Source organism: Salvelinus namaycush, chromosome 2 (genome assembly GCF_016432855.1).
Source record: "Salvelinus namaycush isolate Seneca chromosome 2, SaNama_1.0, whole genome shotgun sequence".
NCBI classification, from domain to species: Eukaryota; Metazoa; Chordata; class Actinopteri; order Salmoniformes; family Salmonidae; genus Salvelinus; species Salvelinus namaycush.
This window is the reverse complement of record NC_052308.1, coordinates 4,517,039-4,544,460: the sequence shown is the minus strand read 5'-3', so window position 1 is coordinate 4,544,460 and position 27,422 is coordinate 4,517,039. Positions and strand designations below refer to the sequence as shown.

At 45.3% G+C, this 27,422-nt stretch overlaps 1 protein-coding gene across 1 annotated transcript; it reads left to right on the top strand.

The window, feature by feature from the left end:
• On the top strand, window positions 1–26,113 carry LOC120024009 (LIM and cysteine-rich domains protein 1-like). Its single transcript, XM_038968097.1, has 8 exons — window positions 1–145; window positions 7,569–7,654; window positions 9,594–9,714; window positions 10,239–10,364; window positions 15,990–16,139; window positions 16,498–16,713; window positions 22,684–22,899; window positions 25,650–26,113. The coding sequence occupies exons 1-8, from the start codon at window positions 119–121 to the stop codon at window positions 25,785–25,787; spliced, it is 1,080 nt and encodes a 359-aa protein (XP_038824025.1). The 5' UTR covers window positions 1–118; the 3' UTR covers window positions 25,788–26,113.
• Window positions 26,114–27,422: the final 1,309 nt, after the last annotated feature.

Here is a 27,422-nt window from a genome sequence, read left to right as displayed (position 1 = left end):
ACCATAGTAGTGGAGTTCACCACAGTTCTCTGAAGAGAGCAGAGCTATCCAAAACACACCTTCAGGATAGGCTCCATTTCTCTCTGGAACTGTATCTCAGCCCTTCAACTTGAGGACTATGGATTTGACCTCTGGAATAGAGAAGGTGAGTGAAACGCACTTTGTAAATGTTTTCGTTTAAAAAATAAATAAAAAAAGTGTAGCAGCAACCATAAAAAATCTATGCATAATCTTCCATATTTCCTGTAGTGTTTTCCACTGCTGTCTGTACTAGTCTGTTAGTGTAACCTGTTCACTTCTTGAACTCTGTCAGTTTTTGTATGGAACGGTGGTGATTGCTCTTCTTATAGGAATGCAAAACTTTAACTTTATAATCCTCCAAAACCCTTTTTTTAAACATCAGTCTGTCTCCCTAAATATATATATATGTGTGTGTTCAGAAATATATATATATATATATATGTACAGTGCATTCAAAAAGTATTCAAACCCTTTCCCTTTTTCCACATTCTGTTACGTTACAGCCTTATATTTTTGTCCCCCTCATCAATCTACACACACTACCCCATAATGACAAAGCAAAAACACAGAAATACATTTTTTATTTATTCAGACCCTTTGCTATGAGACTTGAAATAATTGAGCTCAGGTGCATCCTGTTTCCATTGATCATCCTTGAGATGTTTCTACAACTTGATTGGATGAGATGTTTTATACAACTTGGAGTCCACCTGTGGAAAATTATATTGATTGGACATGATTTGGAAAGGTCCAGACACCTGTCTATATAAGGTCCCACAGCATGTCAGAGCAAAGACCAAGCCACGGTGAAGCATGGTGGTGGTGGTGGCAGCATTATGTTGTGGGTTAGTTTTTTCAGGGACTGGGAGACTAGTCAGGATGGAGGGAAAGATGAACGGAGAAAAGTACAGAGAGATCCTTGATGAAAACCTGCTCCAGAGTGCTCAGGACCTCAGACTGGGGTGAAGGTTCACCTTCCAACAGGACAACGACCCTAAGCACACAGCCAAGACAATGCAGGAGTGGCTTCAGGACAAGTCTCTGAATGCCCCTGAGTGGCCCAGCCAGAGCCCGTACTTCAACCCGATCAAACATGTCTGGAGAGACCTGAAAATAGCTGTGCAGCGACGCTCCCCATCCAACTTGACAGAGCTTGAGAGGATCTGCAGAGAAGAATGGCAGAAACTCCCCAAATACAGGTGTGCCAAGCTTGTAGTGTCATACCTAAGAAGACTTGAGAATGTAATCGCTGCCAAAGGACTGAGTAAAGGGTCTGAATACTGATATCTGTTATTTTATAAATTTGCAGAAATGTATAAACTTGTTTTTTTCTTTGTCATTTATTGGGTATTGTGTGTAGATTGATGAAGGGGGGGATAGAAACAATTTAATCCAATTTTAGAATAAGGCTGTAACAAAATGTGTAAGTCATGGGGTCTTAATACTTTTCAAAGGCACTGTAGTGCATTTATTTTGATCAGACCTCTATGGGTCATTTCAGACACAGCTTATCTATTTAATGGAAGGCCTACTAAAAGAAAGGGAAATAATTTGTCTGGCCACGGTATGCATGTGTTGAATGGTGACATCTTAGTCTGATATTGGAACAGCGGGAACGAGCAACACAAAACATAGACCCAGACACATGCATACTATACACACGATAACACACGCACTATACACACACACACACACACACACACAGCACGACACACACACACACACAACATACGCACACACACACAGCACGACACACACACACAACATACGCCCACACACACACAGCACGACACACACACACAACATACGCCCACACACACACAGCACGACACACACACACAACATACGCCCACACACACAGCACGACACACACACACAACATACGCCCACACACAGCACGACACACACAACATACGCCCACACACACAGCACGACACACACACACAACATACGCCCACACACACACAGCACGACACACACAACATACGCCCACACACACACAGCACGACACACACACACAACATACGCCCACACACACGCACTATACACACGTACACATGGATTTAGTGCTGTAGATATGTGGTAGTAGAGTATGGGCTTAAGGTCACACAGTATGTTGTGAATGTAATTTTTTTTAAATTGTATAAACTGCCTTAATTTAGCTGGACCCCAGGAAGAGCAATGGGGATCCCATAATAAATACAAATATTGAACGCAGTGGTCCTCTAACAAAGCCTGTTCACTGGCTACGGGTATTGCGTGTGTTGAAAGGTCTTAGTCTGATCTTGAAAGCCGTGTCCTCTAACAATCACCTGTCTATGGTGAGCTGCTTTAGACGGTTTTGAAATACCAAAACTAAGCCCTCGACCTTTCTAAAATGATCTCTGAAATAGCTTGACCGTCTCTCTTAAGCTTACTTGACCGTCCCTACGGATTTATCCTGAATTCACACATTGTTGCACTGCAGATGATTCCAGCCAACAATACCTCCGCCTCCCCGTGAGAGGTGTCCTACTGTTGACTAGAGCCCTATGGCTCCTGGTTAAAGAAGTAGTGCACTAGATAGGGAATAGGGTTCCATAGGGATCTGGTCTAAAGTAGTGCACTATATAGGGAATAGGGTTCCATAGGGATCTGGTCTAAAGTAGTGCACTAGATAGGGAATAGGGTTCCATAGGGATCTGGTCTAAAGTAGTGCACTAGATAGGGAATAGGGTTCCTTTTGGGGATGGAGTCTTGGTCTGTTTCTGTGTCACAGCTATTCCTCCTGTCACACTAAAGAGAGACGAAGACGGATCGCATCAATCCAATAGGACAGGCCCGTTTTAAAATACTTGACTACATTTCAACAACAAACCCACAACCCTGTTCCTGTACTCCCACAATGTTGTCATATTGACGAGGTGAGGCATTTTTTAACAAACTCAACCGGTTCTGAACCCTACGCTGAAGTACTCGACTCTACGATAGGGAAGGAAGGGTTAACGAAAGACCACAGCGTTTTCAGAAACAAACGATTCCACAGTCAATAAACTGAGTTTGAGAAGTAAAATATAATGTTATTACAAAAAAAGGACAGTATTTTATTAATCTACAATCGTCTATTTATAGTTGATTGGATGTGTCAACGTGTGCTTATTGAAGACGAGAGAGGCTCTTGAGCTGACCCACTTCAGTTTAGCTGTGGCCTCCTCCATCCAAGTCTTTCCCAGAGCTATTAGGCCCTTCAGTTCCCCTCCCGGCTCTGGCTGAGTTCCTAACTTCATACTTAACGTGTTTAGAATGACAGAGCCTTTACAACGTTACAGCCCTTATTATTTTACAATGAAAAATACATCCTCCACACTTCCTTTTGCTTTGCTCATTCTTCCCGTCCGACTAAAGCAACATTGGTTTTTAAGGCAGCAGCACACTTTCTTATTTTCACACCCTAATGTGGTTGCAATGAAAGACTATTTACTTTGTATTTATTTTCATAGCAACACTATTTACGGAGAAATATGTAGCTAGCATATCTCACTATTTATGGAGAAATATGTAGCCAACATCTCATTATTTACGCAGAAATATGTAGCTAGCATATCTCACTCGTTATGTATTTATATTCCAAGCATAAAGACTGACTGGGTTATTGTGGCTCTATAAATCACACCATTTTGTTTTCTGGTTTGAGAGAACCTGCAGCTTCTCGCGTGTGATCGTCTGTGAGGCGTTAGTGCGCCACCTCTTGAGTGAACAACATGGTCATTCAGACAGTTGTTTACTTGGTCGGTCTCATTAGTGCATAACAGACGTGGAACAGTCTGCCAAGCCGAAGTGGCTGTCTCACCCTGCCTGGGTTGACACCTATTTACCCTGACCGACGGCCATCAGAGCTGTGGATTACAAAGGGATTTGATGCCATGGTTGCCCTCCTAGTTTGTTTTGTTTGCTCTCCTGTTTCTAATGCTGTCTGCTTAACCTTTTCAACAGACACTTTCAGAACAGAAGTGCTGCTTGGGGAATGGCACCCCTATGAGCTCTGGTCAAAAGTAGTGCCCTATATAGGGATTAGGGTACCATTTTGGACGGGCCTTCCGTCCTTTGTGTCCTTGTCTCTGTCATGTCTCTTCTCTGTATTCCTGTGAAGGACAGCGTGATCGATGATGGTGCTTTGTACATAAAGCAGAGCTGGCTTTGGCAGTCTACTCTGCAACATCATGGATTATAAATAGGCCGGGACCAGAGGGAGGGGAGGGGTCAGGCGCACGATGCTCTACTCATTGGTCCATCTTCAGAAAAGCGTCTCCGAGTAGGAGATCAATCTCAATGAATAGGATTAGTGGCTTGCGAAAGTATTCACCCCCTTGTCATTTTTCCTATTTTGTTGCCTTACAACCTCGAATTAAAATTGATTTTGTTTTTATCATTTGATTTACTCAACATGCCTACCACTTTGAAGATGCTAAATCTTTTTTTGTGAAACAAACAAGAAAATAAGACCAAAAAAAAACAGAACTTGAGAATGCATAACTATTCACCCCCTTAAAGTCAATACTTTGTAGAGCCACCTTTTGCAGCAATTACAGCTGCAAGTCTCTTGGGGTATGTTTCTATAAGCTTGGCACATCTAGCCACTGGGATTTTTGCCCATTCTTCAAAGCAAAACTGCTCCACCTCCTTCAAGTTGGATGGGTTCCGCTGGTGTACAGCAATCTTTAAGTCATATAACAGATTCTCAATTGGATTGAGGTCTGGGCTTTGACTAGGCCATTCCAAGACAATTAAATGTTTCCCCTTAAACCACTCAAGTGTTGCTTTAGCAGTATGTTAAGGGTCATTGTCCTGCTGGAAGGTGAATCTCCATCCCAGTCTCAAATCTCTGGAAGACTGAAACAGGTTTCCCTCAAGAATTTCCCTGTATTTACCGCCATCCATCATTCCTTCAATTCTGACCAGTTTCCCAGTCCCTGCCAATGAAAAACATCCCCACAGCATGATGCTGCCTGATGCTGGGATGGTGTTTTCGGGGTGAGGAGAGGTGTTGGGTTTGCGCCAGACATAGCATTTTTCTTAATGACCAAAAAGCTACATTTGTGTCTCATCTGACCAGAGTACCTTCTTCCATATGTTTGGGGAGTCTCTCACATGCCTTTTGGCGAACACCAAATGTGTTTGCTTATTTTTTTTCTTTTAGCAATGGCTTTTTTTCTGGCCACTCTTCCGTAAAGCCCAGCTCTGATTAATGCCCTCCTTGCCTGGTTCGTGAGTTTTGGTGGGCGGCCCTCTCTTGGCAGGTTTGTAGTGGCGCCATATTCTTTACATTTTTTTTATAATGGATTTAATGGTGCTCAGTGGGATGTTCAAAGTTTCGCATATTTTTTTTATAACCTCCACAACTATGTCCCTGACCTGTTTGGCGTGCTCCTTGGTCTTCATGGTGCCCCTTGCTTAGTGGTGTTGCAGACTCTGGGGCCTTTCAGAACAGGTGTGTATGTGTGTTATTTATTTATATATATTACTGAGATCATTTGACACTTAGGTAGCACACAGGTGGACGTTATTTAACAAATTATGTGACTTCTGAAGGTAATTGGTTGCACCAGATCTTATTTAGGGGCTTCATAGCAAAGGGGGTGAATACATACGCACACCACTTTTCAGTTGTTTTTTAATTACATGAAATCCATTCAAATGACAGGTTGTAATGCAACAAAATAGGAAAAACACCAAAGGGGGTGAATACTTTTGCAAGACAATAGAGAGAGACCAAAACAACCTGGCTCTGGTCCCAAGTTAAAATAAACACCTTAAAGTCTATTCTAAGCCGTTCATTCATGAGCTTGTTGTTTAGACTGAGTTGAAGCATTAGGGAAGAGTTGGCTTATAGTCAGACACACACACTACAGAATTATATTGGAGGATCACGCAGTCAGACACACACACACACACACACACACACACACACACAGTTAGACAGCACGCTGCTGCAGGATACACAGGACAAGGCTGCTTCATCACAGGGATCGTCCCTGTACAAACTGCACAAACACACACACACACACACAGTTTGTAGTTAGTTTTTTTTTCTCTCAATGCTTTTAGGTTACTATTGGATATAATTGTGTCCTCAAATGTCATGAAGAATTTTTTTATTTTTTTCCCAGTCTCAATGACATCATTCTAGTCGTGGGAGAGTTTCGGCACAGTGTATCTGTAATCCATGACATCACTCTGCTCAAACTTCTAATGTTTTAGGAGTCTGAAATTGTGGCTATTTGAGGAATCTCAAATGTAAAATATATTTCGATTAACACTTTTTGGGTTACTACATGATTCCATATGTGTTATTTCACAGTTTTGATGTCTTCACTATTATTCTGTGTGTGTGTGTACGGCCCTGTGAGTGTGTTTCTACATGATGTTCTAATGATCTGCCACTGGTGTTAAACAAAGCATGTGTGTCCATGTATGCTGATGATTCAACCACATACGCGTCAGCAACCACAGCTAATGAAGTCACTGAGACCCTTAACAAAGTGTTGCAGTCTGTTTTGGAATAGGTGGCCACTAATAAACTGGTCCTGAACATCTCTAAAACTAAGAGCATTGTATTTGGTACAAATCATTCCTTAAGTGCTAGACCTCAGCTGAATCTGGTAATGAATGGTGTGGCTGTTGAACAAGTTGAGGAGACTAAATTACTTGGCGTTACCTTAGATTGTAAACTGTCATGGTCAAAACATATAGATTCAATGGTTGCGAAGATGGGGAGAGGTCTGTCCGTAATAAAGAAATGCTCCGCTTTTTTTTGACAACGCATTCCACAAAGAAAGTCCTGCAGGCTCTAGTTTTGTCTTATCTTGATTATTGTCCAGACGTGTGGTCAAGTGCTGCAAAGAAGGACCTAGTTAAGCTGCAGCTGGCCCAGAACAGACCGGCACGTTTTGCTCTTCATTGTAATCAGAGGGCTGTACATCAAGGAAACGTACAGTATTATACAGAGACATGAATGCAAGGAACTCCTTTCCATCTTTATAAAGTGAACAGCAAACCTGGTTTACAAGTAAACGGATAAAGCAACACGACAACGCCTCTCCTCATGTTACCTACTTGTTGTTTGTACTGCATGTTCATGTTTTTAAATGTATGTAAAGTATTTTTGTCTAATGTCTATTTCGTTATGTGACCTCAGTAAGACTAGCCGTTGGCTTTTTATTTATTTCACCTTTTTTATTTAACCAGGTCGGCCAGTTGAGAACAAGTTCTCATTTACAACTGCGACCTGGCCAAGATAAAGCAAAGCAGTGCAACACAAACAACAGAGTTACACATGGAATAAACAAACCTACAGTCAGGGCTAATGAGGATCCTAATAAATCGCATCAAAGAGGTGTCTGTATGCTTTATGAGTTGAGGATACGGAGCTTTCAAAGGGCTCTGAGGCTCAGGTCTGTGTCCACGGAGTGTTTCCCTCCCTGTATATTCCTTGTCTAATAATTTGTCCCCCTTTCTGTCTGTCTCCTCTTCTCTCTCTTTTTATCTCTCCTCCTCTCCTCTCTCCCCAGATGTGGTCAGCAGCTCTAGTAGGGAAGGGTGCAACGTGTCTGTCATGTAAAGGGATCTGCTCTGGATTCCTCCCACATTCCTGGAGGTAATTTATCCCCAACGTTAACACACACACACAACACAGTGGTATAAAGCAGGATGGCGTCCTAACTTTTCCTAGTTCCCTTTAGTTCTCCCCTAATGGTTCTGGAATGTTTTGCTCCATTTGCCTCGACTGCTTCTCTGCCGCCGATGGCCATAATGGAGTGTTTTTGTTTGGAGTGATATATATATATATATATATAATGTCTAGTGGAAGATGAATGGTCCTGAAATATTGTCCTTTTACCAAATGGCACCCTTTCCCCTAGACTACTTCTGACCAGAGCCCCCCCAAGGGTCTGGGCTAACAGTGGAGCCCCCCCCCCCCCCTAAGGGGCCAGGCTAACAGTGGAGCGCCCCCCCCCCCCCCCCCTAAGGGGCCAGGCTAACAGTGGAGCGCCCCCCCCCCCTAAGGGGCCAGGCTAACAGTGGAGCGCCCCCCCCCCCCCCCCCCCCAAGGGGCCAGGCTAACAGTGGAGCCGCCCCCCCCCCCCCCCCCCCCCCCCCCCTAAGGGGCCAGGCTAACAGTGGAGCCCCCCCCCCCCCCCCTAAGGGGCCAGGCTAACAGTGGAGCCCCCCCCCCCCCCCCTCCCTAAGGGGCCAGGCTAACAGTGGTGCATTATATAGGGAACAGGGGGTATTTGGCACTCAGTCACTGACTAATTGATGATAAACACACCGTTCTAAAACTACCCAGAATCCACTGCTCCCATTCAACTCTTCCTAAGATAAGTTCCAGTATTTTATGTGTTTTCATTTTTTAGCTTTAGGACTAAACATAACTTTTGATAGTTGTTCAGCTGAACCAAACAAAAATGATATTTTGTTTTATTGCTGTGGATATGGAGAGGTACTTCCTGTAGATATTGTAGTTGGAAAACTTGAAGGTTGAGTCCAGAATGCTTCTAATATCCCATAACTCTTTACATTAAATGAGGAAAGTTCTAGACATGAATCAGTTTATTTTCCAAAGCATGTGAATGTGACTTGTTCTAACCTATGTCTTCAACCTAGGCCAGGGGTATTGAAATCCTACACAATGAGTTCCGGAGCACTGCTGGTTTTCTGTTCTACTTGATAATAAATTGCAGACACCTGGTGTTCCGGGTCTAAATCAGTCCCTGATTAGAGGGGAATCACCCACCTGGTGTCCCAGGTCTAAATCAGTCCCTGATTAGAGGGGAATCACCCACCTGGTGTCTAAATCAGTCCCTGATTAGAGGGGAATCACCCACCTGGTGTCCCGGGTCTAAACCAGTCCCTGATTAGAGGGGAATCACCCACCTGGTGTCCCAGGTCTAAATCAGTCCCTGATTAGAGGGGAATCACCCACCTGGTGTCTAAATCAGTCCCTGATTAGAGGGGAATCACCCACCTGGTGTCTAAATCAGTCCCTGATTAGAGGGGAATCACCCACCTGGTGTCCCGGGTCTAAACCAGTCCCTGATTAGAGGGGAATCACCCACCTGGTGTCCCAGGTCTAAATCAGTCCCTGATTAGAGGGGAATCACCCACCTGGTGTCTAAATCAGTCCCTGATTAGAGGGGAATCACCCACCTGGTGTCTAAATCAGTCCCTGATTAGAGGGGAATCACCCACCTGGTGTCCCAGGTCTAAACCAGTCCCTGACTAGAGGGGAATCACCCACCTGGTGTCCCAGGTCTAAATAAGTCCCTGATTAGAGGGGAACAAAAAACAGATACATTGGAGAGATCAAGTAGATCCAAAGGTTGCTGGTTCTGATCGAAGGACCAATCAGAACCGAGCACACACCCACCCATCACAAAGAGTGGAAGTGTTTTGTACAAGAATGTTTGTTAGCTATTTTGTATCATCTGCCCTGATCTGTTCAGCCCTGTCCCCCCCCATCAGGAAAGCATGCAGGGTGTCCGGACCCTGGAGGATGACTTTACCTTTTTATATGATCTATTCCCTGCCTCCAGAAAAGCCTGTACCCAGTGTGGCTGCAGTGTGGAGGACCACGGTCACAGCTCAGACCTAGAGGACGATCACAAGATGGGTCGTCTCCTCGCCGACTCCAAATACGTCCACCTGACCGCCAAGGTGATCTTTTGATTTGACCATTTTTAAAAACACAAGTCAGGTGGATACACTGCATTTCATATCACATCAAGGAGATGAAGTTATTCTGCATCCCGGGTAAAAGAGGTCTTCTGACGTCAATGGGACTTCATCAAGGTTAAATAAATAAATAATGTTATTGGATAGAATAGAGCAGGCCTGGGCAATTCCAGTCCTCGGGGGGGGGGGGGCTGATTGGTGTCACCCCCCCCATCCCTAGCAAACACACCTGATTTTAAACTATTTGCATTTTCAACTAAAGATCATGATTAGTTGATTATTGGAGTTAACTGGGGCTTGGGGACAAAAAGTGTGACACCAATCAGTCCCCCCGAGGCGTTGCCCAGACCTGGAATAGAGTGACATGAAAGATAGAGGAGAGAGTGAAATAGCAGAGGGGCCCGGCGTTGAACCCAGTTACAGCAGGATGTGTGTTCTGAATGCATCAGCTTAGACCCTCTGACCACCCGAGGCCATAAATACTGTACATTTCCATTGTGTTACAGGTGAAGGGCATCCGAGTGTACAAACGTAACCGCATGGTCATCACCAACCCGGTGGTGTCCAGGAAGGACCCCACCTTCAATACCATCACCTACGACTGGGCACCGCCAGGACTCACACAGAAACTGGTGAGGGGGAAGGAAGGAAGGAAGGAAGGAAGGAAGGAAGGAAGGAAGGAAGGGAGAGAGAGAGACTACTTTACCTGTTGGATTGAGTTAATAGAAGTGCGTAGCTATACTGCATTGAATTTAAATGACCACTTTGCCTGTGAAGTTCAAATTCCATGGTGGAGGACAGATGTCTGTCCTATTCTGGCGCTCGGAAAGGAAAGAGGAAATTTAAAAACACAGCAGCTGAAATTAAATAATTCCACGTCCCCCTGAGAGAGGGGGGGGGGGGGGGGGGGGGTTTCACCCTGACACACAGTGGGCACACTTCCTGCCTGTCAGCCGACGGAAGAATCACAAGGTTTATTTCCAGACCTTATGTGTTTCTGTCCTGCTAACGCGCTCCGCTCTGCTCTGACACGAGGCCTCAAGGGTCCCTGTGGACAAAAGGCCTGGTCAGACCTGGTCCAGCTCCTACATTTTAAAGAGCTCCATTAAAGATTTGCTCTCTTCCAGAATAGGACCTGACTGTAACAGCACAGTGAGCCTCAGCCAGAGGCAGCATTGAGGTGTGATGTAGTAGAGGTCAACATAGTTCCAGGCCTGGCATTTCCCACCTTTAGTCAGTCAGAACTGATGGTCCGTCCACAGCCACCATCACCACAGAGCCATATGTTTAGAGTTTGGCTCTTTTTAGATACATTTTCTTCTTATTCTAGATATTTAGTTACATAGCATGTTTTCTTCTTATTGTAGATATTTAGTTACATTGCAAGTTTTCTTCTTATTGTAGATATTTAGTTACATAGCATGTTTGTTTTTCTTCTTATTCTAGATATTTAGTTACATAGCATGTTTTCTTCTTATTGTAGATATTTAGTTACATTGCAAGTTTTCTTCTTATTGTAGATATTTAGTTACATAGCATGTTTGTTTTTCTTCTTATTCTAGATATTCAGTTACATAGCATGTTTGTTATATTCCCCATTTAATGTTAATGCGGAGCTCAGTGGTGGAAAAAGTACCCTGTTATATACACCATAAACTCAAGTATTTGATCAGTTAAGTTGGCTAATGTTGCTCAACATTTCTCTGGCTAGCTAACGGAGAATTCGATCCAGCTAGCAAGATACTTAACACTACTCACCTCAAAATTTCCAAATGCCAGTTGTTTTTTGGTTACAGCTCATGAAGTATGATTCATCACCTTCTCACCCCTGTCTCCATGGTCAGGCTTCACCTACCTCTTCGTTATCGTTCAGGGGACGCGCTGCTGTAACTGACAAGCTGTTTTTCCAGAGTGCGTGCTGATGCTGTAACTAGCAAATTGGTTGTCTCTTCTCCCTTCAGTCGCGTGCTGCATTCTGTTGTTATGTAAACGATTGGCTGAGCCTTGGATACAGCCAGTATTGGTCCAAACGCACCCCTCGTTCGCTTACAGCCAGTAGCGATCCAAAGCCCCCCCCCTTCTCATGGGATCTACACGAATCACCTAGGTCACCTATTTTTTGGATTCAAAATGGCGAATGTCACTGAAAGGTGACTAGTTTGCTTCCCTGACAGATACCCTTAAAAAACGACTTAAGTAAAAAAAAAACTTAAGTACTACTTAAGTACTTTATACCACTGGGGGAGCTAGCATGGCTGCTATACAATGTTGTAGTGTCATGTAAATGCATCATAACGTAGAAACCTTAATGTACTGTAGAACGCCTCTGCATCACCTAGTCTGACCTACACAACAGAGAACTACATAAGATCAAGGTTTTATATTGGATTGAGAGTTTCATTCATCTGTAATACGATCTCAGTGTAGTCTTTGCTATGTCTTTTTTTTCTGACACGGCACAGCTAATGTATCTTCTGTTAGTGGGACAGTAAATATTAGTGGTCTCTCTATCAGAATACCTCAGAGTTGTATGATGCAGCGAGGAACATGATCCAGCCTGCTTGCTAAAGCCTGCGTGTGTGTGTGTGGGCCTCTCTCCTGCTTGTCTCCCTCATGCTCTTAAAGCCAGGGCCAGCCTTCCAGGAAACCTTCGTCAGGACACGCTAATGACAGGGTGAGCTTTACCCCGAGGATTGTAGAGTGGTGGAATGATGAGTGGTGAGCTTTACCCCAAGGATTGTAGAGTGGTGGAATGATGAGTGGTGAGCTTTACCCCAAGGATTGTAGAGTGGTGGAATGATGAGCGGTGAGCTTTACCCCAAGGATTGTAGAGTGGTGGAATGATGAGTGGTGAGCTTTACCCCAAGGATTGTAGAGTGGTGGAATGATGAGTGGTGAGCTTTACCCCAAGGATTGTAGAGTGGTGGAATGATGAGCGGTGAGCTTTACCCCCAGGATTGTAGAGTGGTGGAATGATGAGCGGTGAGCTTTACCCCAAGGATTGTAGAGTGGTGGAATGATGAGCGGTGAGCTTTACCCCCAGGATTGTAGAGTGGTGGAATGATGAGCGGTGAGCTTTACCCCAAGGATTGTAGAGTGTGAGGCAGGCAGAGAGTGGTGAGCTTTACCCCAAGGATTGTAGAGTGTGAGGCAGGCAGAGAGTGGTGAGCTTTACCCCAGGATTGTAGAATGTGAGGCAGGCAGAGAGTGGTGAGCTTTACCCCAGGATTGTAGAGTGTGAGGCAGGCAGAGAGTGGTGAGCTTTACCCCAAGGATTGTAGAGTGTGAGGCAGGCAGAGAGTGGTGAGCAGAGCTTACCCCTTAAAGAGCGCTGTAGCCCACCCGATCCGTCCTGGCTGTGCTTACAAAGAAAACCCAATGCGACCTGAGGTTTTCTGACGGAGGTTTTACTATTTACTGAGGCTGTTAGGAATGTGCTTGATGACATCTGTTATTAGGGGAGAGATGATTGGCTGTTTTAAGAGACTAGCTTGATACGTATTTTTGTTAGAGACGGAGGAATAGAGTGGTGTGCCAGGTCACAGAGTGCTGACAGAAGAGTAGCAGGGTTGTCCTAGGTCACAGCTGTGGTTTGGTAGGCCTAGGTTACAGCTGTGGTTTGGTTGTCCTAGGTCACAGCTGTGGTTTGGTAGGCCTAGGTCACAGCTGTGGTTTGGTTGTCCTAGGTCACAGCTGTGGTTTGGTTGTCCTAGGTCACAGCTGTGGTTTGGTTGTCCTAGGTCACAGCTGTGGTTTGGTTGTCCTAGGTCACAGCTGAGGTTTGGTTGTCCTAGGTCACAGCTGTGGTTTGATTGTCCTAGGTCACAGCTGTGGTTTGGTTGTCCTAGGTCACAGCTGTGGTTTGGTTGGCCTAGGTCACAGCTGAGGTTTGGTTGTCCTAGGTCACAGCTGTGGTTTGCTAGGCCTAGGTCACAGCTGTGGTTTGGTTGTCCTAGGTCACAGCTGTGGTTTGGTTGGCCTAGGTCACAGCTGTGGTTTGGTTGGCCTAGGTCACAGCTGTGGTTTGGTTGTCCTAGGTCACAGCTGTGGTTTGGTTGTCCTAGGTCACAGCTGTGGTTTGGTAGGCCTAGGTCACAGCTGTGGTTTGGTAGGCCTAGGTCACAGCTGTGGTTTGGTAGGCCTAGGTCACAGCTGTGGTTTGGTAGGCCTAGGTCACAGCTGTGGTTTGGTAGGCCTAGGTCACAGCTGTGGTTTGGTAGGCCTAGGTCACAGCTGTGGTTTGGTTGTCCTAGGTCACAGCTGTGGTTTGGTTGGCCTAGGTCACAGCTGTGGTTTGGTTGGCCTAGGTCACAGCTGTGGTTTGGTTGTCCTAGGTCACAGCTGTGGTTTGGTTGTCCTAGGTCACAGCTGTGGTTTGGTAGGCCTAGGTCACAGCTGTGGTTTGGTAGGCCTAGGTCACAGCTGTGGTTTGGTAGGCCTAGGTCACAGCTGTGGTTTGGTAGGCCTAGGTCACAGCTGTGGTTTGGTAGGCCTAGGTCACAGCTGTGGTTTGGTAGGCCTAGGTCACAGCTGTGGTTTGGTAGGCCTAGGTCACAGCTGTGGTTTGGTAGGCCTAGGTCACAGCTGTGGTTTGGTAGGCCTAGGTCACAGCTGTGGTTTGGTAGGCCTAGGTCACAGCTGTGGTTTGGTAGGCCCAATAGTTGTGTTGGTTGGCTTGATTAGGGAAGGAGGGATGGAAGGCTCTGCTAGCGAGGTAACATTGTGTTGACAGCAGCCTGAAGGCTGTAGGAGAGAGTGATGGTCCCCCAGCTCTCTCACAGCACTGTGGAACCACTCTGGAATGTGTGTGTGTGTGTGTGTGTGTGTGCTCCCCCCCCCCCCCCCCCCAAATAAAAATAAAAATGTCTGCCAAGAAGTTTTATTTGTCATATAACGCTAGTTAAACTGCTGTTAAAGTGGTGGTGTTAAACATCACCATAAAGGCTGCTCTGTTAATAACAACGAGTCAGTGTTGCAGCGTGGGTAATGCGGTCTGCTGCGGTGTGGGTGTGTATGGGGCAGCACAGGGAGAAGGGCCTCAGGGAACTACAGTATGAAGGGACCTCTCTGTGCTCTGTTCTCCAACAGGGACCCTGTAGATTAGAGCAGTGGTTCCCAACCAGGGGTAATACGGACCCCTGGGGCCACTTGGTCTAGCCACAGGGGGTAAAATGCACACGAGAGGGGGGTAATCTGGGCAGAGCAAAAATTCAGTTGGTGGTACAGTAACCGATTTTTAAAAGGTTAGGAACCACTGAACTAGAGGTGGTGTTTCTCCACTACCGGAAATGGGGTAACACACCACGGTTGTCTCCCATATGGCCCTGGTCTAAAGTCGTTCACCACGTAGGGAATAGGGGCCTATTTAGGTGGCGCCGTAGGGTGTAGCTCAGTTTAACACTTCTCTCGTGTTAAAGGAACTAATCTCAGGTCCCAAAGCCACTTATCGCTGCTGCTGACTACAGTCCTTATTGTGACGAACCGTACTGATCTCTTCTTACTCACTCTCTCTCCTCTCTCCGTCCCTACTTCTGTCTCTCTCTTCTTACTCCCTCTTTCTGTCTTCCCTCCGTCCCTACCTGTCTCTGTCTCTCCCTCTCTCTCCTTACTCACTCTCTCTCCTCTCTCCGTCCCTACTTCTGTCTCTCTCTTCTTACTCCCTCTTTCTGTCTTCCCTCCGTCCCTACCTGTCTCTGTCTCTCCCTCTCTCTCCTTACTCCCTCTTTCTGTCTTCCCTCCGTCCCTACCTGTCTCTGTCTCTCCCTCTCTCTCCTTACTCCCTCTTTCTGTCTTCCCTCCGTCCCTACTTCTGTCTCTCTCTTCTTACTCCCTCTTTCTGTCTTCTCTCCGTCCCTACCTGTCTCTGTCTCTCCCTCTCTCTCCTTACTCCCTCTTTCTGTCTTCCCTCCGTCCCTACTTCTGTCTCTCTCTTCTTACTCCCTCTTTCTGTCTTCCCTCCGTCCCTACCTGTCTCTGTCTCTCCCTCTCTCTCCTTACTCCCTATTTCTGTCTTCTCTCCATCCCTACCTGTCTCTGTCTCTCCCTCTCTCTCCTTACTCCCTCTTTTTGTCTTCCCTCCGTCCCTACCTGTCTCTCTCTCCCTCTCTCTCCTTACTCCCTCTTTCTGTCTTCCCTCCGTCCCTACTTCTGTCTCTCTCTCCTTACTCCCTCTTTCTGTCTTCCCTCCGTCCCTACTTCTGTCTCTCTCTCCTTACTCCCTCTTTCTGTCTTCCCTCCGTCCCTACCTGTCTCTCCAGGCAATGCTGTATATGGAGTTGCTCCCAGAAGAAAAGCGTCCTGTAGCAGGGACTGAGGGAGCGATGTACAGGCGCAGGCAGCTGATGAGACAGCTACCTGTCTACGATCAGGACCCCTCCCAGTGCCACGGGCCACTACCAGAGGATCAGGTTACATTTTGATTTGATACACTTCTCCAAATAAATATATCCTCTATTTAAACCTCCATTTTTGGATTTGTCCACATGTTTGATAGTGTGTTCCATCTCTTCAGTCGGGTTCTTATTTTCAAACCTCACACACCTGTAACAGACACTATTTGATATGAAGTACCTTTTAAAGAGCGTAGACAGCTACCCATCTATTTCTTTAACATACATTTGACATGATTTTATTATTTAATTAATAAATATTAATCTTCACTAGCAGTAATAAACATTACATTCATTAAACCATAGTTGAGGATGGAATATACACCATATAGACTGAAAGCTTATTTCCCATCGTTGGTCTTGTTCCTTCCACCAGCTCCAGGCCATGTCTGTCTTCATGAAGCGCTATAAGGAGGAGGCTCTAGGAGTAGGGGAGGTGGCGCTGCCTGGGGAGGGAGGCGCTAACCCTCCGCCCGTCGTCAAGGGAGATAAGCAGAAGAACGGAACTGGGAATGGGCAGGCCACCAATGTCCAGCCAGACCCTGTTGATACTCCTGCCACCAATGGGACTGACTGCTGTAAAAGTGAATATGTAAGTCTCATTGTCCAGCCAGACCCTATTTATACTCCGATCACCAATGGGACTAACTGCTGTAAAAGTGAATATGTAAGTCATTGTAATATGTAAGTCATTGTAATATGTAAGTCATTGTAATATGTAAGTCATTGTAACTACAATATTTACAGGAGCGTTTGCTTTAGCTTGCCTGACGTGTCAGATGGGCGGGGTTTGCAGTTTTTTGGGGGGGAGTAACTATTCTATTGGTTCCATTAAGCATGGCATGCTCAATCAAGCACAGATTAAGTATTTTAAATTATTTCTAATAGTACTTGAACCCAGGTCTGTTTTGACCCCGGCATTTATAGGACAGATATAGGACAGGTGTAGGACAGATATATATATGTATATATATATATATACTGTCAAATGTTATTAGTCACATGTGCCCAATACAACCGGTAAAGACCTTACAGTGAAATGCTTACTTACAAGCCAATAACCAACAATGCAGTTAAAAAAATACGAATAATAATAAGAAATAAAAGTTACAAGATATTAAAGAGCAGCAGTAAAATGACAATAGTAGTATTATATACAGGGGGTACCGGTGCAGAGTCAATGTGCGGAGGCACTGGTTAGTTGAGGTAATTGAGGTAATATGTACATGTAGGTATTGTTATTAAAGTGACTATGCATAGATAATAAGAGAGTAGCAGTGGTGTAAAGAGGGGGCGTGGGGGCACTGCAAATAGTCTGGGTAGCCATTTGATTAGATGTTCAGGAGTATTACGGCTTGGGGATAGAAGCTGTTTAGAAGCCTCTTCGACCTAGATTTGGCGCTCCGGTACCGCTTGCCGTGCGTTAGCAGAGAGAACAGTCTATGACTAGGGTGACTGGGGTCTTTGACAATTTTTAGGGCCTTCCTCTGACACCGGCTGGTATAGAGGTCCTGGGTGGCAGGAAGCTTGGCCCCAGTGATGTACTGGGCCATACGCACTACCCTCTATAGTGCCTTGCGGTCGGAGGCCGAGCAGTTGCCATACCAGGTGGTGATGCAACACGTCAGGATGCTCTTGATGGTGCAGCTGTAGAACCTTTTGAGGATCTGGGGACCCAATCCAAATCTTTTCAGTCTCCTGAGGGGGAATAGGTTTTGTCGTGCCCTCTTCACGACTGTCTTGATGTGTTTGAACCATGTTAGTTTGTTGTTGATGTGGACACCAAGGAACTTGAAGCTCTCAACCTGCTCCACTGCAGCCCCATCGATGAGAATGGGGGTGTGCTTGGTCCTATTTTTCCTGTAGTCCACGATCATCTCCTTTGTCTTGATCACGTTGAGGGAGAGGTTGTTGTCCTGGCACCACACAGCCAGGTCTCTGACCTCCTCCCTATAGGCTGTCTCGTCGTTGATCAGGCCTTCCACTGTGGTGTCACTGGAAAACTTAATGAGGGTGTTGGAGTCGTGCCTGGCCGTGCAGTCATGAGTGAACAAGGAGTACAGAAGGGGACTGAGCACGCACCTCTGAGGGGCCCCCGTGTTAAGGATCAGCGTGGCAGATGTGTTGTTGCCTACCCTTACCACCTGGGGGGGCGGTCCGTCAGGAAGTCCAGGATCCAGTTGCAGAGGGAGGTGTTTAGTTCCAGGGTCCATAGCTTAGTGATGAGCTTTGAGGGCACTATGGTGTTGAACGCTGAGCTGTAGTCAATGAACAGCATTCTCACATAGATGTTCCTTTTGTCCAGGTGTGAAAGGGCAGAGTGTGCAATAGAGATTGCGTCATCTGTGGATCTGTTTGGGCGGTATGCAAATTGGAGTGGGTCTAGGGTTTCTGGGATAATGGTGTTGATGTGAGCCATGACCAGCCTTTCAAAGCACTTCATGGCTACAGACGTGAGTGCTATGGGTCGGTAGTCATTTAGGCAGGTTACCTTACTGTTCTTGGGCACAGGGACTATGGTGGTCTGCTTAGAACATGTTGGTATTACTACTTAGAACATGTTGGTATTAGATTGCACAGAGGTGGACTTTATTTAACTAATGATGTGACTTCTGAAGGTAATTGGTTGCACTAGATCTTATTTAGGGGCTGCATTGCAAAGGGGGTGAATACATACACTCACCACTTTTCCATAATTTTTTTTATTTTTAACTTCACCAATTTGGACTATTTTGTGTATGTCCATTACATGAAATCAAAATATATTTAAATGACAGGTTGTAATGCAACAAAATAGGAAAAACACCAATAGGAATGAATACTTTTGCAAGGCACTGTATATTAGCCATTTGATGATACATCAGTAGCAATACAAGGATATAACCTTTATAGAAGAGACAGAAATGCTTATGGTGGAGGAGTTGCTGTATATATTCAGAGCCATATCCCTGTAATGCCTATGGTGGAGGTGTTACTGTATATATTCAGAGCCATATCCCTGTAATGCTTATGGCGGAGGAGTTGCTGTATATATTCAGAGCCATATCCCTGTAATGCTTATGGGGGAGGTGTTGCTGTATATATTCAGAGCCATATCCCTGTAATGCCTATGGTGGAGGAGTTGCTGTATAAATATTCAGAGCCACATCTCTGTAACGCTTAGAAGATCTTATGTCAAGTGTTATTGAAGTGTTGTGGTTGCAGGTTCACCTGGCACATCTAAAGCCTTTTCTTTTGGGGTGTTGCTATAGGCCAACAAGTACTAATGGTCAGTATCTAAATAATTTGTGTGAAATGCTTGATAGTGTATGTGATGTAAACAGAGAGGTCTACTTTCTCAGGGACCTGAATATTGACTGGTTTTCATCAAGCTGTCCGCTCAAGAGGAAGCTTCTTACTGTAACCGGTGCCTGTAATCTGGTTCAGGTTATTAATCAACCTGCCAGGGTGTTTAACAAGAGGAAGCTTCTCACTGTAACCAGTGCCTGTAATCTGGTTCAGGTTATTAATCAACCTGCCAGGGTGTTTAACAAGAGGAAGCTTCTCACTGTAACCAGTGCCTGTAATCTGGTTCAGGTTATTAATCAACCTACCAGGGTGTTTTACAAGAGGAAGCTTCTCACTGTAACCAGTGGCTGTAATCTGGTTCAGGTTATTAATCAACCTGCCAGGGTGTTTAACAAGAGGAAGCTTCTCACTGTAACCAGTGCCTGTAATCTGGTTCAGGTTATTAATCAACCTGCCAGGGTGTTTTACAAGAGGAAGCTTCTCACTGTAACCAGTGGCTGTAATCTGGTTCAGGTTATTAATCAACCTACCAGAGTGTTTACAAACACCACAGGAACAAGATCATCCACATGTATTGATCACATCTTTACTAATACTGTAGAACTTTGTTCTAACGCTGTATCCGTACCCATTGGATGCAGTGATCACAATAGAGTGGCTATATCCAGGAAAGCCTGTAATCAAACCCACAAATGCTGATGCTCCAGATACTCAACTAGTCTAAAGAAGGCCAGTTTTATTGCTTCTTTAATCAGAACAACAGTTTTCAGCTATGCTAACATAATTGCAAAAGGGTTTTCTAATGATCAATTAGACTTAAAATGATAAACTTGAATTAGCTAACACAACGTGCCATTGGAACACAGGAGTGATGGTTGCTGATAATGGGCCTCTGTACGCCTATGTAGATATTCCATTAAAAATAAGCCGTTTCCAGCTACAATAGTCATTTACAACATTAACAATGTCTACACTGTATTTCTGATCATAACATTTTTTATGTTATTGGACAAAAGTGCTTTTCTTTCAAAAACAAGGACATTTCTAATTGTCCCCAAACTTTTGAACGGTAGTGTGTGTGTGTATATATTAATTAGGCTCATAATTAACAACTTATGATATCATATCATACAGATGACATACAAGTTTGTTATTAAGGCACATGAAAGATCAAATGTTCCAGAAGGCATTTCTGCCAAAAAAAAACGCATTTGGATAAAAAAAATAAACTTTCAAATGCCTCTCCTGTGAAGTCGTGACTTGCGACATACACACAGTTTCCTGAAACTAGTCACTTTTTTTTTTTTTGATATAGACAGGTGTGTGTGCCTTTCCAAATCATGTCCAATCAATTTAATTTACCACAGGTGGACTCCAAGTTGTATAAAACATCTCATCCAATCAAGTTGTAGAAACATCTCAAGGATGATCAATGGAGACAGGATGCACCTGAGCTCAATTTCGATTCTCATAGGAAAGGGTCTGAATACTTATGTAAATAAGGTATTTAATTTTAGGTATTTCTGTCTTTGTAATTCGCAAAAAATATCAACCTGTTTTTATTGTGTGGTATGAATGAGGAAAACAATTATTGTAATCCATTTTAGAATAAGGCTTTAATGTAAATAAAATGTGGAAAAAAGTCAAGGGGTCTAAATGCTTTCCGAATGCTTCGCATGTAGTTCTGTCCTTGAGATGTTCTTGTCTATTAATGTTCTGTATTATGTCATGTTTCATGTTCTATGCGATAGCAGCAGCTAATGGGGATCCTAATTTAAAATGGCCAATACCAAATGGACATTACAAAACAACGTCTATCAAGCCTTTTCAGAATGACAGTTATACTAAAGTCTAACATTATGACAAGAAATATATATATTTTTTGGGGGCTAATTTTTGTATTGTGGACAATAATTTTGGTAACAGGCAAATGGCTGCAAGTAGTTCACCTCTGAAACAGTCGCGAGACACGCTGTCTTCTAGCGTTGCTGGCAGATGAAAACGTCTCCTCTCCAAAACAGAATGTTTTTACACGTAGTTCATGTTTTTCTCAATACCTACGACGGTGAAGATGGGCAAAACCCAGGTGGGATTCTTTAACCCATATAAGAAGGAAGCGGTGAATGGGTTGTATTCACACACTGAGGTACAAATGGTTCCCTTTATAGTGCACTACTTTTGACCAGGGCCACCGGGGCTCTTTGACCAGGGCCACCGGGGCTCTTTGACCAGGGCCACCGGGGCTCTTTGACCAGGGCCACCGGGGCTCTTTGACCAGGGCCACCGGGGCTCTTTGACCAGGGCCACCGGGGCTCTTTGACCAGGGCCACCGGGGCTCTTTGACCAGGGCCCACGGGGCTCTTTGACCAGGGCCCACGGGGCTCTTTGACCAGGGCCCACGGGGCTCTTTGACTCTCTTTAAGTGCCTGTAGGGCCCTTGTCTTTTCACCCTAGTAAATGCCTTTGTGGATGGTGATAAAACCAAGGATTTATGACTCAGTGAGGCAGTCTGTGTTCAGCTGCTAGGAAAGGACGTGTTTATGCCCTGTTAAAATATCAACTGAATAAACCCTGCTGGCTACAAATGTCTTACAAATGTGGGAGTAGGAGTTCTGTTCTCGCTCTGTCTTTGTCTCCATCCATCTGTCTTTGTCTCTGCTTCTCTCTCTCTCTCTGTCTCTGCTTCTCTCTCTGTCTTTGTCTCCATCTCTCTCTGCTTCTCTCTCTGCTTCTCTCTCTGTCTCTGCTTCTCTCTCTGCTTCTCTCTCTGTCTCCGTCAGCTCAAGTGTGTACAATCCTTTGGCTTCAGATGTTAGTCTCACTACAAAGTGACTGTATGTTGACATTGTTTTCAACTGAATGTCATTGTGGCTCCATCGAGAACGCTATCTTTATAAAGTCTTCTATATAGTACATACAGGCCATCATTACGAGAGAGGACGACAGAGACAAACAGACAGAGCAGTATGAAAACAATTAAAGGCTGACTAAACATCTGAATTTGATTGATTGCTTATATCATAACAGGAATGCACCATGTTTCGGGCCTGGCTTTGGCGCTGTAGTGATGTGGGCTTTGAGAGAGGGTAATGCACTATTATCATGTTGTGTGGATGGGACAGTATACTGGCTAGTGGGTTCCCCCCCCCCCCCCCCTCCAATTCCTGTGGTGTCAGTTTGCTCAGTGGAGTTTTTTTTGTCTCCCCCTGTTCCCTCTCATTCCACATCTTTGCCCCCCCCCCCCCCCATCTCCCTCGACTCTCCACTCCTACAGCATTGCAGTGGTTGCGGGGAACTCGCTCCCCTGGACAGTCCTGTGGTGTATGCAGAGTGGGCGGGCTATGACAAGCAGTGGCACCCGACCTGCTTCGTGTGTTCAGAGTGTGGAGAGGCTCTGGTGGATCTAGTGTACTACTGGAGGGAGGGAGAGCTGCTCTGTGGAAGACACTACTGCCAGAGGACCAGACCACGCTGTTCAGGCTGTGATGAGGTGAGGGGAGAGAGGGCAGAGCGGAGAGGAAGGGCGGGCGGAGGAGGGCTAGTCTGTGGAAGACACTACTGCCAGAGGACCAGATCACGCTGTTCAGGATGTGGTGAGGGGAGAAGGGAGGGGGTGGAGGGCGGGCGGAGCGGAGAGGGAGGGGGGGCAGGAGGGGCAAAGATGGGCTACTCTGTGGAAGACGGTACTGCCAGAGGACCAGACCATGTTGTTCAGGGTGTGACGAGGTGAGGGGAGACACCAGACCTCGCTGTTCAGGGTGTGACGAGGTGAGGGGAGACGCCAGACCTCGCTGTTCAGGGTGTGACGAGGTGAGGGGAGACGCCAGACCTCGCTGTTCAGGGTGTGACGAGGTGAGGGGAGACGCCAGACCTCGCTGTTCAGGGTGTGACGAGGTGAGGGGAGACACCAGACCTCGCTGTTCAGGGTGTGACGAGGTGAGGGGAGACACCAGACCTCGCTGTTCAGGGTGTGACGAGGTGAGGGGAGACACCAGACCTCGCTGTTCAGGGTGTGACGAAGTGAGGAGAGACGCCAGACCTCGCTGTTCAGGGTGTGACGAGGTGAGGGGAGACGCCAGACCTCGCTGTTCAGGGTGTGACGAGGTGAGGGGAGGTGCCAGACCTCGCTGTTCAGGGTGTGACGAGGTGAGGGGAGACGCCAGACCTCGCTGTTCAGGGTCTGACGAGGTGAGGGGAGACGCCAGACCTCGCTGTTCAGGGTGTGACGAGGTGAGGGGAGACGCCAGACCTCGCTGTTCAGGGTGTGACGAGGTGAGGGGAGACGCCAGACCTCGCTGTTCAGGGTGTGACGAGGTGAGGGGAGACACCAGACCTCGCTGTTCAGGGTGTGACGAGGTGAGGGGAGACACCAGACCTCGCTGTTCAGGGTGTGACGAGGTGAGGGGAGACACCAGACCTCGCTGTTCAGGGTGTGACGAGGTGAGGGGAGACGCCAGACCTCGCTGTTCAGGGTGTGACGAGGTGAGGGGAGACGCCAGACCTCGCTGTTCAGGGTGTGACGAGGTGAGGGGAGACGCCAGACCTCGCTGTTCAGGGTGTGACGAGGTGAGGGGAGACTCATGGAAATAGAATAGGATAGGTTGAACATTAATGTCACAATGGGAAAATTGTCTTTGAGACACAGAACTGCTGTATACAAAATACACTGTACATTTCACACTAGACATAATACATTAATTGAATGAGGGACGCCAGTTCTATTCATTCTGATTCTATGGGGAGACAACCGTAGATGCTGTGTCTGACTGTAGAGATGCTGTGTCTGACTAGAGATGCTTTTTCTCTGCAGTCAGATATAATATCTATACAGTATCTCTGCAGTCAGATATAGTATCTCTGCAGTCAGATATAATATCTATACAGTATCTCTGCAGTCAGATATAGTATCTCTGCAGTCAGATATAATATCTATACAGTATCTCTGCAGTCAGATATAATATCTCTGCAGTCAGATATAATATCTATACAGTATCTCTGCAGTCAGATATAGTATCTCTGCAGTCAGATATAGTATCTCTGCAGTCAGATATAATATCTCTGCAGTCAGATATAATATCTATACAGTATCTCTGCAGTCAGATATAATATCTCTGCAGTCAGATATAATATCTATACAGTATCTCTGCAGTCAGATATAATATCTCTGCAGTCAGATATAATATCTATACAGTATCTCTGCAGTCAGATATAATATCTCTGCAGTCAGATATAATATCTATACAGTATCTCTGCAGTCAGATATAATATCTCTGCAGTCAGATATAATATCTATACAGTATCTCTGCAGTCAGATATAATATCTCTGGAGTCAGATATAATATCTATACAGTATCTCTGCAGTCAGATATAATATCTCTGCAGTCAGATATAATATCTATACAGTATCTCTGCAGTCAGATATAATATCTCTGCAGTCAGATATAATATCTATACAGTATCTCTGCAGTCAGATATAATATCTCTGCAGTCAGATATAATATCTATACAGTATCTCTGCAGTCAGATATAATATCTCTGCAGTCAGATATAATATCTATACAGTATCTCTGCAGTCAGATATAGTATCTCTGCAGTCAGATATAATATCTATACAGTATCTCTGCAGTCAGATATAATATCTCTGCAGTCAGATATAATATCTATACAGTATCTCTGCAGTCAGATATAATATCTCTGCAGTCAGATATAATATCTATACAGTATCTCTGCAGTCAGATATAATATCTCTGCAGTCAGATATAATATCTATACAGTATCTCTGCAGTCAGATATAATATCTCTGCAGTCAGATATAATATCTATACAGTATCTCTGCAGTCAGATATAATATCTCTGCAGTCAGATATAATATCTATACAGTATCTCTGCAGTCAGATATAATATCTCTGCAGTCAGATATAATATCTATACAGTATCTCTGCAGTCAGATATAATATCTCTGCAGTCAGATATAATATCTATACAGTATCTCTGCAGTCAGATATAATATCTCTGCAGTCAGATATAATATCTATACAGTATCTCTGCAGTCAGATATAATATCTCTGCAGTCAGATATAATATCTATACAGTATCTCTGCAGTCAGATATAATATCTCTGGAGTCAGATGCAGTATTTTGATCTGTGTCTAAGGGAGAGTTTTTTTGTATCCATAGAGAAACATTTTATCCAATAAAGAACCCTTAAACACATCCTATCTTTTCTCCTCCTGTTTCCAGCTGATCTTCTGTGAGGACTACAAGAAGGGGGCAGATGGCCGGGCGTGGCACCAGGACCATTACTGCTGCTGGCGGTGTGGCCAGAGTCTTGACAGACCCTGTTCCTGCCCCCAAACACCCAGCCCCATGCCTGTTTAGGCTCTCCACCACCCAGCCGTAACCAAGATCGCTTCTGACTGTCCCTGTCCCCAAACACCAAGACCGGTTTAAGACAGGCCCGTGCTCTTTACACCAAACACCAAGACCGGTTTAGACCCCCCTTTACCCATCCACCAGCAAACCCATTACACCAAGGCTGGCCATCTTCTAGAGATAAAAATCACATAATATGTATATGATAATGATTTATTACATAACATATCATTCTATGTCACTGGGCCAACCCTTCTCTCGGGGACCTACAAGTACCCCTGCAGGATTTCCATTCATTTCCTTATAAACCGTTTAATAAAGTCTTCAGTGATTGGTTGTGAACTAAGGGCTCTTTCCTTACAGGCTGAAACACGTACATGAATAGTCATGGGTGCCATTGTAGAATGCAGTAACTACCTTATATTGGCTAAGTATTAAGTAGTCATTAGGAAGGTCCACCACTAAACATTATCCAGAAATACACTATATATATATATACAAAAGTATGTGGACACCCCATTCAAATGAGTGGATTCGGCTATTTCAGCCACACCTGTTGCTGACAGGTGTATAAGCACACAGCCATGCAATCTCCATAGACAAACATTGGCAGTAGAATGGCCTTACTGAAGAGTTCAGTGACTTTCAATGTGGCAATGTCATAAGGTGCTACCTTTCCAACAAGTCAGTTCGTAGTAAAGTTTCTGCCCTGCAAGAGCTGCCCCCGGTCAACTGTAAGTGCTGTTTTTGTGAAGTGGAAACGTCTAGGAGCAACAACGGCTCAACCGCGAAGTGGTAGGCCACACAAGCTCACAGAACAGGACCTTTGAAAATCGTCTGTCCTCGGTTGCTACACTCACTACCGAGTTCCAAACTGCCTCTGGTAGCAACGTCAGCACAATAACTGTTTTGTCGGGAGCTTCATGAAATGGGTTTCCATGGCCGAGCAGCCGCACACAAGCATCACCATGAGCAATGCCAAGCGTCGGCTGTAGTGGTGTAAAGCTCACTGCCATTGGACCCTGGAGTAATGAATCATACTTCACCATCTGGCAGTCAGACGGCGAATTTAGGTTTGGTGGATGCCGGGAGAACGCTACCTGCCCGAATGCATAGTGCCAACTGTAAATATTCTGGGGTTGTTCTCATGGTTCAGGCCCCTTAGTTCCAGTGAAGGGAAATCTTAACGCTACAGCATACAATGACATTCTAGACGATTCTGTGCTTCCAACTTTGTGGCAATAGTTTGGGGAAGGCCCTTCCCTGTTGCAGCATGACAATGCCCCCGTGCACAAAGCGAGGTCCATACAGAAATGGTTTGTTGAGATCGTAAGGAAGAACTTGACTGGCCAGCACAGAGCCCTGACCTCTACCCCATCAAACTCCTTTGGGATGAATTGGAATGCCGACTGTGAGCCAGGCTTAATCGCCCAACATCAGCGCCCGATCCTCACTAATGGCTGAATGGAAGCAAGTCCCCCACAGCAATGTTCCAACATCAAGTGGAAATCCTTCCCAGAAGAGTGGAGGCTGTTATAGCAGCAAATGGGGGGAACAAACTCCATATTAATGCCCATGATTTTTGGAATGAGATGTTCGACGAGCAGGTGTCCACATACTTTTGATCATGTAGTGTAGTGA

Coding starts and splice junctions, on each gene's coding strand:
- LOC120024009 (XM_038968097.1), top strand. CDS start 119: ATGGATTTGACCTCTGGAATAGAGAAG. Junction 7,655..9,593: donor TTCCTCCCACATTCCTGGAG/GTAATTTATCCC, acceptor CCCTGCCTCCAG/AAAAGCCTGTACCCAGTGTG. Junction 9,715..10,238: donor ACGTCCACCTGACCGCCAAG/GTGATCTTTTGA, acceptor ATTGTGTTACAG/GTGAAGGGCATCCGAGTGTA.